General features: G+C 38.9%; 1 protein-coding gene across 3 annotated transcripts in view; it reads right to left on the minus strand.

Annotated features, from left to right (window-relative positions):
* The window catches only part of LOC133876166 (nuclear pore complex protein NUP160), a 42,734-nt gene extending 27,098 nt beyond the window's left edge, over positions 1-15,636 (minus strand). For 2 of the 3 annotated variants that reach the window (XM_062314459.1, XM_062314456.1), the window contains exons 1-6: positions 15,399-15,636; positions 15,152-15,284; positions 14,747-15,014; positions 14,182-14,242; positions 4,047-4,204; positions 2,387-2,472 (exon numbers count right to left, since the gene is read on the minus strand). In XM_062314459.1, coding sequence (XP_062170443.1) covers positions 2,387-2,472; positions 4,047-4,204; positions 14,182-14,242; positions 14,747-15,014; positions 15,152-15,284; positions 15,399-15,586 — 894 coding nt within the window. In that variant the 5' untranslated portion in view covers positions 15,587-15,636. The remainder of the gene's footprint in view (positions 1-2,386; positions 2,473-4,046; positions 4,205-14,181; positions 14,243-14,746; positions 15,015-15,151; positions 15,285-15,398) is intronic. The other variant, XM_062314452.1, reaches the window with a different exon arrangement.
* Positions 15,637-19,381: the final 3,745 nt, after the last annotated feature.

Genomic DNA, 19,381 nt, shown 5'->3' on the forward strand with positions numbered 1-19,381 from the left:
TTAGAATCCGAGCTTCTTTGATCTTCTTCTTCGGCTTCCACTTCTTCGACAAGTCTGGGTGTTCATTCAACAAGTCTGAGGTTGTACAGAACTGGTGAGGTTGTACGTACACTTGTACATGTTAGTGAAACTCCTCCAATCAACAACTCCACATCATCAACAGATGCCTAAAGATTCCATCTCCCAATGTAACTCATCATCAAGTGGGACTCTGCATGTCAAACAAACGTGTAACTCATCATCAAGTAGGACTCTGCATGACAAGCAACTCACCATACCAGAAGACATCATTGCTTGATATTTGATATGTTTAGGATGCGACAGCAAGCTGAGCGTTGGGGAGCAGAATTGTTCCAGGAAGATGTGGAATTTCTTGATGCTTCCTCCCACCACCAGCTTTTGGCTTTTCCTTCTCACTCATCTCTCTCTCTTATTTGGAGGAATGTATGGCTTCTGTAACACTCTGTTCATGGAAGTTAAAACAGAGGAAGTAGCCGAACTGCAAACAAAGGAAGTGGCGACATCTTGTGAAACCAAAATCACTGCTTGAGATGAACGGTTTGCTAGGTTTGTCAAAAGAATGGGCTTCATGAGGGCTGACTTTTGTGGGATTGTGGTAATATGGGCTATGAGTGGGGCAGATATAGATTTTCATTGAAAGCATATAAACAAATTTCAACTTGATCAAATTCATGGACTACTGTCATTAAACAGAAAGCAGCTAATAAGCATAACTGCTAATTATCCACCGTGTGCAATGGAAACTAAGAAAATGAGTGCAGATGCCAACTAATAAGAATAACTGCTGATTATCCACTATATATATTTCTCATCATATTTCATAATGTATTGCATCTCGACATGGAGTCACTAATTGGTTCATGTATTCCACCTAGACATGGTCGGTTCATGTTTCATTCAGTTCATTAAGATACATACTCCTGGCAATAAGATCAATAGCATGTATAAAACCAAGGGACAGAGCAAATTGCATCTTTTGGGTTGTAAATGGCAGAGAACTGAATTTTTACCTCGATAGGGCAATAGCTCTGACTATATTCCATCTAGATTAAAATAGCAGAGATTGATGCATTTTTTGTTCGAGTTCAAACAACAGATAATACCTTTTCGGGTTAATAACTTAACATAGCAGATTGATGTACCTTTTCGGTGGAAATCAGGAACAGATATCCGATCACATATACCCAAATAGAGCTAGTGAAGCTTCATCAATATCCTCTCTTTAGGTCAATGTTATAGCCACAACCCAAGGACACATTTTGTTGCATAGATATTGCCAAATAGCTTGCTAGCGAGCGAGAGAGAGAGAGAGAGCACGCACACACATAAGGGAGGAGGCCAGCCCAAAAGGAAAAGAAGAATCCAGGGCTATCTCCCCCAAAAATGAAGATTTTATTGAGCGTATTTGACCTGCCATGCGAGCACACCCATCATGGCAAAGGTCGATACATGACTACAACCATCTTATCATATCCTACAACATACTATACCTACTTGTGCCACGCAAGTATCTGTGAGAGAGAGAGAGAGAGAGAGAGAGAATAAACGGGGAAGGTGGGAAGAAGGGTTGTGAGACGTGTAATTTATTTGTTTAGATGGGGGCAAAACGAGCAAAAGGCATTAGAAAAGTCACGTGGAAGTCAGGTGACTCCACTTCCATCAGAATTTAACACCAAATCCTGACAAAATACACTTATGTGATGGTTTTAACAGTTTAAAACCCCGGTTCGAGATAAATGTTAATTCAGTACCCTTCCGTCAAAACGCGTGACAATTCAGTAGCCTTTTGTGAAGTTCTCCCAAAAAACACAAAAGAAGAAAGCTGGCGGCACGTGCCTACACACGCCAACAAGAGAGAGAGAGAGAGAGAGAGAGAGAGAGAGAGAGAGAGAGAGAGAGACATAGTTCTATATATTAAACTGTATTTATTTTCATTTTAGTGTTTTTTTTTAATCATGATCCATATGCAGTTTGGGCTTGTAAGAAAAGGGTTGTCAGTGTGTGATAATCTCGATATACATTATTGCCCACTTCCTAACAGAATGAGTATTTTAAGATTTGCTTTCCAACAGTTAGTATATCTTATACTTAGATACACATTGTTGGCCCAATTTCTAACTTTAGAATTGATAGTTTTAACCACGATATTAATCAGTGAGGTTTGAGTAACAGGCCTTCGGTTTCAATCATGGAAACCACATTTGGTACTTTCTTCCATTATGCACGTATAAGAATTTTATTTGGTTCACGGTTGTAGGGTGGGCTTGCGCCTATCTAAAGTTTTTGAGACTAATGATTTTCAACAACAGGAAATTTTTGGCTTCAAAAAACAATTTACACTTGGCGTCATTTAGAAAATACATACCAAAGTTTGACTGTACAAGATTGCCAAAGGAATTACACTCGAATCATTATCAGCTTGGGCCACCCACAACCTTTTAAAAGTAGCTCCTGGAAGTACAAGATAGAAGAAAACATATTAGAAATTTTAAGCAACAAAATATATTCTCCTCAATATTGAAAACAAAAACAAAGATCCAAAGCTCAAGGAAGAAGCATGTACAAATATTTTTCAAAAATTATGCCCCTAGACATGACATTCTAAATGCTTACAAAAGTAGTAAACAAAAAAAAAAACCGTTATTATTTATATTGGCAAGCATGGCATGATTAATAATTATACCTATCATGAACAATCTTCTATTCTTTCCTGAAAAAAGAAAAATTCTATCAATCACAAATTTTTTAATACAACTTTATCAACATTGTCCATGTTTCATGTCCACTATTGCTAGATCCAGCAACATAATTTATTCTGGAAAAAGGCCAAATCTCTACATTATATGTTACCTTGCAAATCTTCAGTACATCCATCTACATAACTTTCAGTCCCTTGAAAGCAATCACCTTTCACATTGTTTACACCACTTTTTTATCATTTACTATTTTTTGTCCACTCACCAACTACAATTGTGAGAACTTCATGCCAACAGAAAAGCAGATTTGCTGTGCATCTAGTTCATTTCTAGACACCTTTCTTCAATATTTGCCTGGTACAGCAGACATAAGAAGAGTAGACCAAGGTCCAAATCCCACAATTTTGACATCACTCCTTATTCCTATGAAGGAAATGGTTTCTCCCTATCTCGCAATTAGCCAGTCGATTTTGATCCTAACGGGGAGATTGTGGTTTGGGAGGAGGACGATGAGTTTTGGGATGGCTTGCCCTTGGATTGGGCTTTGGATGGTGCTTTGAGGAAAAGGCCTTGGCTATTTGGGATGTCATGGAGGAAGAGTTTCTGAGAGAGAAAATATTAGCACGCCAAAAGTCAAAAGGCAAGAGGGAGCTTCTGAATCTGCAAAGCTCCATTAATTATGGCGACGGTTTAGCTTCCTCCAGGCATAAGAAATGACAGGCCCACGTTTTGTAGGGTTCGTTGTTGCTATGGTGGGTTGTGGGTTGTCTCTTGGGTGTCTAGTTTTTCTTGTAACTCTGTTTGGGCTCCTTTGTGGGTTATTTGGTTGTTCTTTCTTGGGTTTGGGGGTTTTTTCTGTTGGTTTTGTTGATTGTTGCGGGTTAGCTTTGGGTGTTTCTGGCGTATACTTCATGTGTACCTAGGGGTGCCTTTACGCTTTTTTAATAAATCTTTTCTAATTTACCAAAAAAAAAAAAAAAAGGGAACATGATATGGTTCTCTTGAGATGCATTTTTCCATGTGCTCTATTGCTCTATTTAAGAAATATTAGTCTTCTTAATGAGAAAATAAAGAAAAAAACTGATCCATGATCCAAGAATAGAGCAATATTTAGGGTGTTTAAAAATAAGATATAATACGATTTTTTTTGGCTGAAAAGTTATTCAGAAGGATTACTTGATGATGGGCAGTACATAATTTTTTTTTTTTGATAAGTAAAACGTTGGGACATCTTAATGATGGGCAGTACAGAAATAAATCTCGAATTACAGAACAAATTGGAAATTGTGAAAGAAAGAAAGAAAAGAAAAGAAAAATAACAGAAATTGCCTGCCAATTCTGGACAGCTGATTGTATGACTGAAGATCCTGCTATAACTTGTACAATCCCATACTCGTAAGATCCCATCGGAATGAAGCACAAATAGAAGTTGTTTTCCATGCACCTCAAATATTAGTAAGTCCTGCACGGCCCCTACAATCCTACCCCTGCATGACAAAAATTATCAATGAATCAGTAAATAAACTAACATATATATATATTGATAGGTAGTAAAATTTATTGAAAAAACATAAAGCACCTCTAAGTACACAGAAAGTATACATAGGAGCAGCCGAAGCATCCCAAAAAAAAAGAAAGAAACCCAACAAACTCTCAAAAACCAAAAGCCCTCAAACCAAAACCCTTAAGAAGCACAGCCTTCTACAACACGTGATCCTTGACTTTCCTATGCTGAGGACGCGCATGCATCACCATAATTAATGGAGCTTACCAAATTCAAAACCTCTTACCTTTGATCTTCGGCAGCGCAGCCTTAACTTCCCAAAAGAATCAAACCCAACAACAGTGCTTACTGGTGCCGGAGAAGGCCCCCCAGACCTGTGAGAAGCATCCAAAGACACCGAAGACAGCACCGCCGGTGTCGACAGGGGGGAAAGTCAAACCGTGAGACTACAGGATTCTCGAGCTCCCGTGAAAACTGAATCACGACCTCCTACACAGCCAACATGGCAGAAGAAGAATCGACCACTGGATCGGAAACACAACCACCGGCGAAGGGTTGTTGACATGCAAAGCTCCCGGAAGACGATAGACCCAGATCCACCCCAGAAACAGCTGCCGAAAATTATTCAGGTTGCACAAGATCCGATCGGGGATTCGAATCGAGTCCAACAATCAGAGAACCAAGATCCAACCTCATCCTCGTGGGCTTAGGCCTAGCCCAGCTGCCGTGATTGGGCTTCAAACCAGCCCAACATGCTTGAACCCAGAAGTTGAAGCCCGCTCCAAAGCGATTTGAAGCCACACTAGAATCTTCTTCCACGAACGAAAAAGCCCTAACTTCTTCTTCTTCCTAAACTCACCATCGCCAAGCAAGCAAACTTGCTTCTTCTTCTCCAATGACTCAGACATATGCTCCTCCAAAACAAAGCAATTCACCGCCATTCTCCCGTCTACCACATCCCTACACCCCACTACCGGAAGTAGATCCAAACCAAAAAGCTCTACCTTCGGAACCAGCAACCCTGGAGAGTTGGCAACCACTCCACGAACCACCTCCGCGAAGGACAAAGAAGTCCCACCGAAACAACCAGACAAAACACCCCTCTTTTGTTTCCCTTTCAGGGAAGGCGCCTCAAAAACTAACGACCCACCCTGTGCTTCAATAAACTTTAGCAACTGCCGCAACTCACCCACCACCCGAGACCATCCCCAATCTTTATGGCCTTCAGGGATCCAAATAACCCCTTAACGACCACCCTCCACATAGTCAGCCACCTCAAGATAACGGCCGCCCTTGTTACCACCCCCACAAACCATCAAAGCTTTCGCATCTTCGCGGTAGGATGAGACGAAATCCTTCTTCATTGGAGCCTTCAATGTCTCCTCAACCATGGCCAACAACCACTCAAAGCACTGAAAACCCAGAAAAAGATACCCACAAAACCCCTTCCTCCTTTCCTCCAAACAAAGCTCAAACGCATCTACCTTCGCTGAAAATTAGAAATTTTTGGCTTCCATAGAGAAACAACGCTCCATCTCAGCCTTGTCTATTGAGCCTCAGAGAAGAAGAAACTCCACGAAGGCATAACTGTTGAGCAGCCCCTCAAAAGGGACGAAACAACCAGAGAACTCACCCCAGAGCAGCTCCAATGGAAACTCCAAAAATCCTAACAGTATTCATTAACAAACACCTCCGCTACAAAAACTCAAGCACCGCTGGACAACAAACTCCAAAAAAAAAAAAAGAGAAAGCAAAACAAATCCCTAACGTGACGCGCCTTCACACGAGAGCATATATGTATATATTTATATGAAAACAACTTACAATACCATACCTAGCACAATAAACATCAATAATCAATTGTATGAAATCAGATTTCTTGCTTTCAAGAACAATTGAACAAATAATTTGACACCGCTTATGCCATAATCTATTGTTTCAAGAGTATGAGGGGTGTTCCTTTTTACTAAATATTTTTTTTTGACAAGAGACATGTAAATATGTGAAGTATATAAAGACAAGAATGAGTACATTTGTTTTTTCTTTTATAAGTAAGAAAGGTTTTATTAAAAAAGCATAAGGCACCTCTAAGTACACAGGGAGCATACACGGAAACAACCAGCCCACAAAAAAAAACCCAAATAAACCCACAAGGACCTAAGCCCTTAAACTCAAAACCCACAAAGAGCACTCAAAGCTAAAAAAAAAAAACAAACAAACAAACAAACCCACAATGAACTAAGCCCTTAAACCCAAAACCCACAAGGAACACTCAACGCTCCAACACCTAAGCCTTTCCTTCCCTTCGCCTAGAGGGCACGCTTGCATCGTCGTAGCACCTGAGTACATTTGTAAAAACATCTAAACATAACAAGTGCCATGAACCAACAAAAGATATCTTGAGGTAAATTTTTTCCTTATAATCTTACCCCATCCCTAAAGTCAGGACCACCTACTTTGAAAGACATGCAAGCCTGGAGCAATTTTTTTTTTAAATAAGTAATCGAAATATTATTAAAAGCGTAGGCGCACTCAAGTATTTAGGAAGTATATAAGAGAAAACACTTAGCTAGTTAGAAGAAGAAAAAAGAATAAAAAAATCATGATAACTAAGCACGAAAGAAGAAACAAATATAGTTGTTCAAAGATAAAGAGTATAGAAGAAAAAAGACTCAAGCTCCTCTCGCGGTCTTCAAAACTTCTATCATTCATTTTCCTTTAAACACACTACAAGAGGCAAGAAGGCACTGTATTACACACAACAGCACTCCGAGAGCTACCAGTAGTCTACCAACAAGCAAACAAGTCAAGTACTCGACTAGGCATAACCCAAGATAGCCCAAAGCGACTAAAATAAAATTCCACAAGACACAAGCAACTTTACAATGAAGAAGATGGTCAACAGACTCCACATTCCTCTTACACACAAAAATTATCAATCACAATGGCATGCTGCTTACTAAGATTGTCCATGGTGAGGAACTTTTCTAGAGCCACCGACCAAGCAAAGAAAACCGCTCCCAAAGGAAACTTAGTCCATCAAATACTCTTTCAATGGAAAAGAAAGCCATCATTACAAACCTCTTTGTAAAAAGATCTAACATCAAATAACCCTTTTTTGGAGGGGGCCCACCAAAGCTTGTCTTCACCTTCCCGTCTCCCTCTAAATACAAGAAGCTGAAGAATGGTGATTTGGAGATTCGAGCATGAGGAGAATTCTTTATGGAGACAGGTGATTGTTATGAAGTACGGGATCCAAAGAGGGGGTTGGTGTTCAGAGGAAACACAAGGACCTTACGAGGTGAGTCTTTGGAAGAATTTATATATATATATATATATATATAAGTGAATTATCATTAAAGAAACGTCTAATTAGGAGAAGAAAAAAGTACAAGAAAATCATTAAACCTAATCACTAAGGGAGCTAAATACACAGCTATCCAACTAAAAAGAGAATAAAAGAAGAAGGTGTTGTGCTCCTCTAACGTCCTTTCTTGGTCCTCGAAATTTCTATCATTTTGTTCTCTCCACAGGCTCCACAAGAGGCAAGAAGGCACCATCTTCCACATAACATCACTCCTAGAGCGTCCACCAATCCACCAGCAAGTGAATAAATCAACCACCCGATGAGGCATAACCCACTCTAAGAGCGTCCACCCATCTTTGAAAGAATATTAGTAACGGTTGGGGATCTCTTAAGTATTCTTTTTTAGGATTCTATTCCATAGTTTGTAACAAGGAGGCCTTAGTGACATGCTACTTGGACTTCTCCAGTTCCCTAATCCATTGGAATCCAAGTTTCATTAGGACAGCCCATGATTGGGAACTGGAATCTCTTAACTCCTTTCTCAATCTATTATACTCTTCGAATACTCATCTAGGAGAAGTGAATTGTATGTTGTGGACCATCTAGCAGCCATAGCTTTGCAATGAAGAGCTATTATAATATGTTACAGTCAAGTGAGCATAGTTCTTTCCCTTGGGTATTTGGAAGGTTAAAGCCCCTCTTCGCATTGCTTTCTTCTTATGGACAGCAGCAATTGGTAGAATCCTCACGGCGAATAACCTTAGAAGGCAGGGTTTCCATCTAGCTAACGGCCCTAACGGGTGTTGCCTTTGTAAAAATAATGAGGAAACTATTAATCATCTTCTCATCCACAATGAGTATATTGATGATCTCTAGCACCTAGTTCTTAACATTTTCGGGATTTCTTGGGTCACGCCTAGTAGCATCCTAGGGGTTCTACACTACTGAAAATTTCTAGGGCAGGGACACCCCAAAAAGGCAAACTGAAAATTTATTCCTGCTCTCTTAATATGGAGCATTTGGAGATAAATGAATCGACGACTCTTTAAGGATATCAAGTCCAATGTGCTTTTTCAGAAATCCCCCCCTTCCAAGATCTCGTTTGGATTAGGTTATTGTGATTGTTCTTAATTTTGACTCAGAGAATCTGGTAGATTTGATTTGTTGTTTAGATTGTAGTAGCCTTTAGGGTATTCAGCTCTCTTGTATACTTTTCGTGTACGAGGGGCTTTGCCCTTTTCTTTCAATAATATTATTATTATTCATATAAAAAAAAATAAAATAAAATAAAATAAAATAAAAAACAAGCTGGAGAACAAGGCAAAGACATCCACCTCTCAATCACAAATCGCTCTAGCAAAGCTTATGTTCCACTAATTGGAGCCATTAGACAGCTCCAAGTGAGTCGCTACAAAAGCATCCTTCACACAGGCAATAGCATATAAATTTGGAAAAACTTTCGTTAGGGCCATGTCCCCACACCACAAATCATGCCAAAATCTAACCTTTGAAGCCATGAATATAGCTTCTGGTTTTTGTTACTTGTTGCTTAAGTACAATGGGGGATGCAACTCAGGTTGCATATCAAATTGAGAAACAATTGCAAGGGAAGTACTTTACAAAGCCATACTTAACTAATATACAAAAAGGGGACAAATCTGCTATTGATTTCACTCAAGAAAAGTCCATAGAAAGGCTTGGGACCGACCCTCGTTTTCTGCCAATAGGCCATCTTGTTCATCTAATTCTTCCACTATGAAAAGTAATGCAAGCTCAAATTTGAAGGACAAGAAAAATCAATGCTTTACTTGCAAATGATTATTTGCAAGGCAGAGGAAGATTAATCGGATAAAGAAGCAAAAACTGACGACGAACAACTTTGCCAAGTTCTTTAGTCTCTGCTTTTCAACTGATAAGATGGAAGAGAAGGAAGATTGGAGAAGAACTATTATATTGCAAACAATAGTGAAATGCAATGGGCAATCGTGCACAATGGAAATTGATCTAAGTAGTTGTGTATCTAAAGATGCAGTAAAGAAGTTATGCTTGAAAGACCAAACCCCACCCTACTCTATATAACATGGCTTGGGTGAATAACACCAATCTGAAAGTTAATGAAAGATGCTTGTTTACATATTCTATTGGTGATCTGATTGAGAATGTGCAATGCGATATCCTTCCGCTCAAAGTTTATCACATTATTTTGGTCATCCATGGTTATTTGATAAAAATGTTCAACATGATGCTTATCAAAATATATAATCATCCACAATGTGTTCAAGGGAAATCAAACTTGTGCTACCCAGAGATTCACCAATGACAAAGCTAAAGCATATATCAGGTCCTTTTCTCACTAAAGTGTAGATTCCATTTCCGACGGATTATTGGGTCTTGCTTCAAACTGGACGGAGTCATGTTTCTCAGGAAGGAGGAGAATTAATACCGTATTTAGCTTGGTTAGATATGAAGCATCCTCTGCAGAAGCTTAAGAATAGAGCAAAGCCAAGAAAGAAGCCTTTTTTGGTCCAAGAACAAGTGTCAATGGTAGTTAATTAGGTCAATAGAATTTCATTTTCATTTATATTTGTGTTTTTCTAGAGAAAAGGGTATTTTCGTAATTCTGTAATTGTTGGTTGTGAGCTGTAGTTATGGGCTGTAATTGTGGGCCTTGGGTTTTATTAATAAATAGGTGAGTTTTATTTAAATTACGGACATGATGTGTGGGCTTTAGTCCAATCCAATGAGAAGTTTGTTTACTAATCAAAGTAGGAGTTCCAATCCTATTAGGAAAAGTTTTTTTTTTTTTTTAATAAGCAATATACCAATCTCATTAAAAACGTGAGGCGCCCATAAATACAAATGAACTATACAAAAGGAACAACTTAACTAGAAAGAGTAAAGCAAAGAAGGAAATCACTATAACTAATCAACAAAGGAGACACATACGCTGCCGTCCAAAGATACAAAGTTTCAAAGAACAAAGAAATAATATCCCCCATAGACCTCTCCCTGTCCTCAAAATTTCTATCATTCATTTCCCTCTATAAACACCAAAAAAGGCACGTAGGCGCCATTTTTCACACCGCAACGCTTTTTGGCCTACCAGAGGACCATCAACACGCATACAAATCAATGACACGTCTAGGCATAACCTATGACAATGCAAAGCGATTGAAAAGAACATTCCAAATAGCAGAAGCCATGTCACAATGAAAAAGAAGGTGGTCCACAGATTCCTCATTTCTCTTGCACACGCAACATCTGTCCATCACGATGACGTGATGCCTCTTAAGATTATCCAAAGTGAGGATCTTCCCTAGAGTCGCCAACCAAGCAAAAAATGTTGCCCTCGAAGAAGCCTGAGACCGCCAAACACTCTTCCACGAGAAGCTACTACCTTCCGAACAAGCCAAAGAGTTATATAAGGATTTAACCCTAAATAAACCTCTTTTGGATGGATTCCACCACAGCTTATCTACACATCATCTCCTCAATTTACTGGAATGCAATACCTAGAAAAAAGAGGCAAAGCCATCACCCTCCCAATCCTGTACCGCTCTAGTGAAGCTCACATTCCACTAGTTGGAGCCTCCCAAAAACTCTAAATGATCTGCTATAGAGGCATCCTTCTCACGTGCAAGACCATATGAAACCAGAAAAGCTACCTTTAGTGTCGTTTCCCCACACTACTAGTCACACCAAAAGCTACCTTTAGTGTTTCCTTTTATATACTTACTGTGTACTTAGGGGCATCTTACGCTTTTAATGATATATGTCGATTACTTATAAAAAAAAAAAAAAAATTAACCCCAAGGGGAGGAGGAATGGAGATTCGAACTAATGACATTCGCTTCATCAGGCATGGTCCCCAACCGATTGAGTCACACCTTGGGATCAGTTTTTTTTTTTTTTTTTTTTTGATAAGTAAGAGAAATATCATTAAAAAGCGCAAAGCGCAATCAAGTACACATGAAGTATACAAGAAAGGCATCTAAGAGGAAGTAAAAAACAATACAAGGAAATCATTAAAACTAAACGATAAAGGTGCGAGGAACGCAGCCGACCAAGAGTACAAAGAATGAAAGAAAAAGGAGATGAGATCCTCAATGGTTCTTTCTTTGTCCTCAAACTGCCTATCATTGTGTTCCCTCCATAAGCACCACATAAGGCAACATGGGACCATCTTCCACACGACAGCACTCCGGGAGCGACCACCCGTCCACCAGCAAGCGAATAAATCTACCACCCGAAGAGGCATAACCCAAGACAGGCTAAAGCGACTAAAGATGGCGATCCACAGAGCGCGTGCTACCTCACAATGGAGAAGAAAGTGATCCACTGACTCCCCATTCATTTTGCACATGCAGCATCTATCAATCACTATAACCCGCTTCTTCCTTAGATTGTCCAAAGTAAGGATCTTCCCATGCGCTGCCGTCCAAGCAAAGAAAGCCACTTTCAAAGGAACCTTGGTCCGCCAGATACTTTTCCAAGGAAAATGAATAGCTTCTTTGCAAGCAAGAGCCTTATAAAAAGATCTAACATCAAATTTCCCTTTGTGAGAAGGAGACCACCATAGCTTATCCTCCACATCATAATTCGCTCTGGATGAGTACAACAAAGAGAAAAATGAGACAAAACATCCACCTCCCAGTCGTGGGCCGCTCGGAAAAAGCTAACATCCCACTGATAAGACCCACTCACCACAACCAAATGGTCTTCTACAAAGGCATCCTTGTCACGCACAATGTCATACAAAACTGGGAAAGCTTCCTTAAGAGGCACCTCACCACGCCACACATCATCCCAAAAACGGATCCTAGATCCATTTCCCAACATGAGTATGGTATGGTTACAAAACGAACTCCATCCCTTCCTAATATTCTTCCAAAGCCCCACTCCGTGAGACCCAGGGGGATCTAAAGAACACCAACCATCTCGAGTAGATCCATACTTTGCATCCACAACAGATTTCCACCAAGCCTCTCTCTCATGGACATAGCGCCACAGCCACTTCCCTAAAAGAGCCTTGTTGAAAAGCCTCAAATTCCTGATGCCCAAACCACCACTTGAAATAGGAGAACAAACCTTGGACCAATTGACCAGATAAAATTTAAATTCTTCACCTATGCCACCCCACAAGAAATCTCGATACATCTTCTCTATACAACTAGCAACACTGGAAGGAATAGGGAGTAGAGATAGAAAGTACGTAGGAAGATTAGAGAGAGTGCTTTTTATCAGGGTTACTCTACCCCCCTTCGACAAATACAACCGCTTCCAGCTAGCCAAACGTCTCTCGATCTTCCCAACTACCTCATCCCAGCAAGACTTAGCCTTAAAAGGAGCCCCCAATGGAAGACCAAGATACTTTAAAGGAAGAGAAGAGACTCCACAGCCCAAAATGCCAGCAAGATCATCCATATTATCCACAATACCCACAGGAACCAAAACTGACTTATCCAAATTAATCTTCAAACCTGAAACAGCTTCAAAGGACAGTAATAACATACAAAGATAGAGAAGATGATCAGGACTAGCCTCGCAGAAAACTAATGTATCGTCTGCGAATAGAAGGTGAGAAACATTAATCACTCCATTGCTTCTAGAGCCCACAGAGAAGCCAGAGAAAGCCCCTTTGAACAGAAATAGAGAACAGCTTACTAAAAGCCTCCATCACAATGACGAACAAAAGAAGCGACAGAGGATCAACCTATTATGTCAAGCTTGTTTGACTAGAGTGCTTCCTAGTCGTCTTTTTCTTCCGTGGATACCATTCATGTCACTATGTAGCTTGTGGACAGATTCAACCTCAGCTCATTCTCATCTCTTTTGCAACCTCAAGTCACATTCTTTCCTTCACCCTATCAAAACCCTAAAACCCTACGCATATTTCCTAGCCTTTAGCCACTAATTAACCAAAGAAACAAACCCTAACATACCTAATTTTACTACCCTCCAAAATTCTTGCGGCTTTATTCTTTGTTCCAGCCTTTTTCACCCCTTCAAATCCAATCTTTTCCAAGCCGAATTCAAACCATAACCCACTAATGTTCCCAAACCTTATGCTCACCAAACCACACATAGTCAGATTCTTCAAATTTGTTCTACACCATGTAAACCCTCTGAACTCAAGGAAACAAGAGGACTAAACATTTAAAGCACCACATGCTACTCTCTTAATATTCAGCCGTATTGAATCACAAGCCAATATCCTATTACAAGAAGGGAATCTTTAAATAAGCATCTCGCACTGAATGAATTCTTAAAAAGAGTACGGACATACACTGCCAATCTAACTTCCTTATACAGATGAGGAAATCATCTTTAAAGTCATCTGATTGGCTAAAGGCAAATTTGTTCCGCAACCCCAATTGCCATTGCCATTGCCATTCTTCAATACAGATAAATATATTTTTCATAACTCCTTTACCAAATAAGGCTCTCTAAGATTGAGACAGCACATTAATGCACGAAGCCATCAAATCCACATTGTAAATCACACTAATTTGGTAGATATGTGTAATTTCAGCTGCACATAAATTGTTTCTCACCTTTGCAATACCAACTTCTCAATAACTAACATGAAAATATGTTTTGGAACAAGAAATTATCTTGAATAAATTACCAGAAATTGTGTAGAAGATGAGTACCTTGAGATGATACCCCACAAACGACCAATTCCCGAATCATCCCGCAGTTCATGCACAAAACCTAAGTGGGGAAAAACGTTATGAATTATGAAAAATTGCAGAATAACATTAGCAAGTTGCAAAAACCAGGATTACAAATAGAAACATAACATTGTTAAAGCAAAATTCCCCAGCCATCAAGCTTAAGCCAAGCATATAATACAATGATTAACAGGCCAGACAAGAAGCAATAAGGGAAATGGAGAAGAAAATTTTGACAATATATCATAACTTGTTTTTAAGAGTTACATGAGACCACAACCGATTGCTATGGCTTACAAGGCACTACAGCATGAATATCACCTCAATCATCCAGCAAATCAAGCAAACCCGCATGAAATGCAGTAAGAAAAAAAGACAGCGTAACCAAATTAATTTTTTTTTAAAAAAAAAAAAATAATAATAATAATAATAATAATAATAAAAAAAAAAAAAAAAAAAAAAAAAAAAAAAAAAAAGCAGCAGGAAAAAATATGTTAGCAATTGAAGACACAGTAAAGTAGGTGGAACTGAAGTTTTACTGTACCAGGAGCACTCTGGTCAAGTATGCCAAGTTGGAAGCAACTAACAGATCCATCACTGAACCCAACTGCAAAACATCCTGCAGTTGCTGCTACAGTTGTTATCGCTCCGTGATTGGAATAATAAGTGTGAATGTTAAACTCTATAAGCTCATCTAAGGGGAAAACGGAGCTGGAAGCATAAGTAGAAACGTTTTTGAGTTTGAGGAGATAAGCGACTCCCGACACGGTCAATGCATACAGCAAGTGGGGGTGCCTATCAGAGTAAGTAATCTGCATTTATACGAAATAAAATACGTTTATTCTTTTGGATAAACAGAAGAAAATATAACTTTGAGGGAAAACACAAGCAAACCAAAAGGAGTGTTCAAAAAGAGAGATTTGGCATGTATTGTAGCGGGCAAATTCACCTGATTTTGGCAGACAAAAGCGAAGGGAGAGAGCGCATCTGGGAAAGTGATTCGCAGTCCCATCATGGGAAATTCTTTGTTAGCAGAGAGCTCAAGTAATTCGAGGGCATGAGGTAGGGCCTTGTGAATTTTCCTGTCGCAGTTGCAGTAGGAGTTAGAAGAAATTGTCCAGTGGATGTTTTGAGGCAATGAAAATGCAATTTGGGAAGCTACAAACACAACACACAGAGAGCGAAAGAGAGAGTACCAAATGAGATGGGTAGGAGAATCTTTAACGCCATAGGATGAGGCGTAATCCTCGGTCAGAGGGGCGAAGGGCGGTGAAGCAGCAACGGCAGAGGAAGAAGAAGAAGGGACAGACACCTCGACCCATTTGACGGAGTCGCTGCCGATGATTGGAACTTCCATCCCCGCCAACGTCGACCCGATTCCCATCTTCAAATTTAATACCCGAAAAACCCTAGTCTTTCAGTCCAGGGTTTATTTAAAAGACAAGCCCGCGCCTGGCCAAATCCCAGCTACAGCTGCTAGTAGCCTGCTACTAAGTTTATTGGAGGTGAAATTATTTTTTTACAACAATTGGACATTTTTTGTATTTTTTTTTAAAAAAATAAATAAATTAATCATTAAATTTGTAAGACTCATAAAGATCTATATATATAGGTCTTATGAATTTAATAATTTATTTAAAAAAAAAGATATATATGTAACATGTTTATTGTCTCCAAAGTGATCAATACTCCCTAGTGAGTTAATGTGACTATAAAAATTGGTTATGTTTGGCAAACCACTCTATTTTTTTTTCTCAAAAAAACAACTCCAAAACATTCTACTTTTTATATCACATTAATAATTTTTTAACAAATTTTTTCACTTTTTCATCAAATCAAAAAAAAAAAAATCAAAACTTCTCTCTATTTTATATTACATCGATTCCTTCTTATTACTATTTAAAAAAACCCACAACCCAAATGTTACCATCATTAAAAGAATTACATTTAGTATTCAATAGTGATTTTCACTACAGAATGAGCAACTAAGAGTATGTGTAGCACTTTTATTAATTGTATTCTAAGTTTGCGTGGTGCTACATCCGATTAGGGTTTCAAGTTTGAATTCCTAACTAGTAATGGCTTGTTTGCTAATTTTTTTACGATTTTTTCTTTTTTATTTTTTTTGACAAAAAGTAAAAGTAATAACAAATAACTCAACACATAAAACATTCACACAACACTCAAAACTACTTTTATCTTATATCACATCATAACCGGAAAGTAAAAAAATACTACTTTTTAAAAAGCATCAACAAAACGACCCTAAATTACTCGTCCCCCATCCATTTCTTCTACCTTTCATTGTTAAGCCATTTATCTCTCTCATTTCATTTTATTCCTCAAAAATTCACATCAAATAAAAAAAAAATGTCAGCCCTGATTGCAACTTTTGTTCCAAAAGTGGTTGCTTCCAGCCTCCATCCGTATTGCCTCCTTCAGTGTGAAGCTGCCTTCCTAATCGACCATCTCATCCAATGCAATTCAAGAGTTGAAGTGGAATTACCCTTGAAGGGATTTCTTCAATCGGTGCTTTCTTCTTTTACAATAATCAAGGCATTGAGTTTCTCTTTCTTTGCAACACTGAAAAGTGAAAACTCAAATGTCTTATCCAATCAAATATGAAAAGGTTGTTATATATTAGCCTAAACAAAAGAAAATGACTTATTTGTAGAGCTATTTACTTTATCATGGTGTAAAAAGTAAAGGGTGCGCACGGCAGCCTAATCACTTCTCTAAGAGTAACGTCTTACTCCCCAAGGTAAGTCTCGCATTTTGTATTTACTAAGGTTAAGGTTTAGTTTGTTACGATTTAAAATATTTTTGTCGAATAAAATATTTTTCGCTCAAACAATTTTTGACATTTGGTAGATGCGTACGAAAAATCACAAATCTTTTTTTATATTTTCAATCAATCATATTAACTTATAAAAGTTAATTTTTATTCGTAACATAAACAAATTAATATAAATAATTTAAAAAAAAAATAACCTAAAAATTTATATCTAAATGGATCCAAGTTGTAGCTTAATTTTTTGCGTTAGGGTGATGTTCAAATATGCATATTAGTGTTGTACTGTTGATGGACTCTTCTAGGTGATTTTCTCCATAACAATTAGTACTACCATAGCTAGCTATGGTTCAATTTTCACTTGAATGAGTGTTTTGATCTTTGATGCGCGCGTTTGGTGACTTACAATTGGTGCAACTCTTATACGCACGACACTCTTAAATTTGTAAAAATGACTCACACGAAATGGGAAGTTTGGTCAATATAAAAGAGACTTATACATGATAAGAAAATTTGTTGTAAATGTTGGGGAATTATTATTCCCCACTCGGGTTATACACTTGGGAAGATATGGTTGGTCGGGATTATATGCTATGTCGATAATTACTACTCGGATATATGGTTGGTTGGGATTATATGTTATGTCGGTAATTACTACTCGGATATATGGTTGGTCGGGATTATATGTTATGTCGGTAATGATTACTCGGGTTATATAATTACTACTCGGATATATGGTTGGTCGGGATTATATATTATGTCGGTAATTACTACTCGGATATATGGTTGGTCGTGATTATATGTTATGTCAGTAATGATTACTCGGGTTATATGGTTGGTCGGGAATGTATGTTTGGTCGGGAATGACCAAGATCCTCAGCATTTATTAGGATCTCCAATACTTGTCAAATCAAGTCAGAAATCAGTATGGAGCACCATGCCTGATATCTACACACCTTACCGGTCACTGTTCATACTGTACAATAATAAGATTTTTGTTATGCATCAATAGTAGAATGGAGCCTACATATACACATCATCTAAAAGGTATGCATCTGATCTATCTAAGATATGAGCATCCCTTTCCCTCTCTCTCACTCTCTCAACTGACTTGGGCGTCGGAGGAGGCACCGCCGGCCAACCCCTGGCGGGTCTTTGCTTTGTTGCAGGTTATATGCGAAGGGGCGAATCGGAGACTGCCACGTCATCAGGATAAAAATCACATCAACAATTTGGCGCCGTTTGTGGGAACGACTTAGTCATTCTTCCAAAAATATACAGAATGGTGACTGGCAATTAGAGAACCTTTCGTCGATAAAAGGAGGTTAATGCTGCAGGTATGGGCTCACATACAACAGACCTGAATTTAGGCGAATCAGATCTATGTCGGGTGAGGCAATTTCGTTTGGATCCATGCGAATATGGTTTTCTGTTAACAACCACACCAGGAAGGAAGCTGGCCTTCACTGGAATATGTGGGTGTATAGTTTCAAATTTTTCGATTATGGATTCACCGGTGCCATGTCGGTGATCGCCTCTATGGGTGTGCCAGATGAGTCTTCTATTTCTTCATTGTAACCTGATTTAGTTGTTCATCCGAGCTTTCATAAGATGATATTTTTACTTTGGCGATTCCGCCGGAAGAAGAAGATTGTATTTTGGGGAAAAAGGTTGAGGTTTTCCTGGTTTGCGTGAACAGTGCACAAAGTTCAGTTGATGCTCAGTCTTGCACGATTGAGCAGAGAAAAACATTTAATGTCTGACTTATTTCTCACGAGACTTGTACTTGATTTGTACAACACTATCAAAGAGTAAAAGGCCAAGAAATGGCCACGTATCCTTTTAGGAAAATTGTAAGGAGTAAAGGTTTTAAAATGGTACTTTCCTGACAAGTACTATTAATGGTGCCTTGAAAAGGATGAAGAATAAGTCCCCATTTTACCCTCAAGGAAATCAAGGAAGCCTCTAGTCATTTCATTCAATCCTATCGCACGTAAGCTTAAAAAAAAAAATATGCCGGAATGGCTCTTGAGCAATTCCAAATTCACCAAGTAGAATTGGAAGGCTCCTGGAACTCTGACGAAAAGGAAAAAGCTCACATTCTAAGCAGCACAATCTTGAGCTCATCCCGAGCTTCAATTTCGAGCTTACATTCCGAGCTCAATCCCGAACCTCCTCAAAAACCCTGCTCCTAGACCTGATCTCTTTAGCCATGGCAAAGTTCTTCACGACCAAGCGCAAGGGACTGGTCCACCCGACTTTGTTAGACCTCGGGAACCTGAAGGTTAAGAGTGTAAAGTAACCTAAGCTTCCTAGAGCCAGCTTGAAGCTCGTCTGGTGATCCACCAACGAGCCGAGTAGAAAGCTCGGCAAAGAAGCAACTTGAAC

The sequence above is a fragment of the Alnus glutinosa genome, chromosome 1 (assembly GCF_958979055.1).
Source record: "Alnus glutinosa chromosome 1, dhAlnGlut1.1, whole genome shotgun sequence".
Classification (NCBI taxonomy): domain Eukaryota; kingdom Viridiplantae; phylum Streptophyta; class Magnoliopsida; order Fagales; family Betulaceae; genus Alnus; species Alnus glutinosa.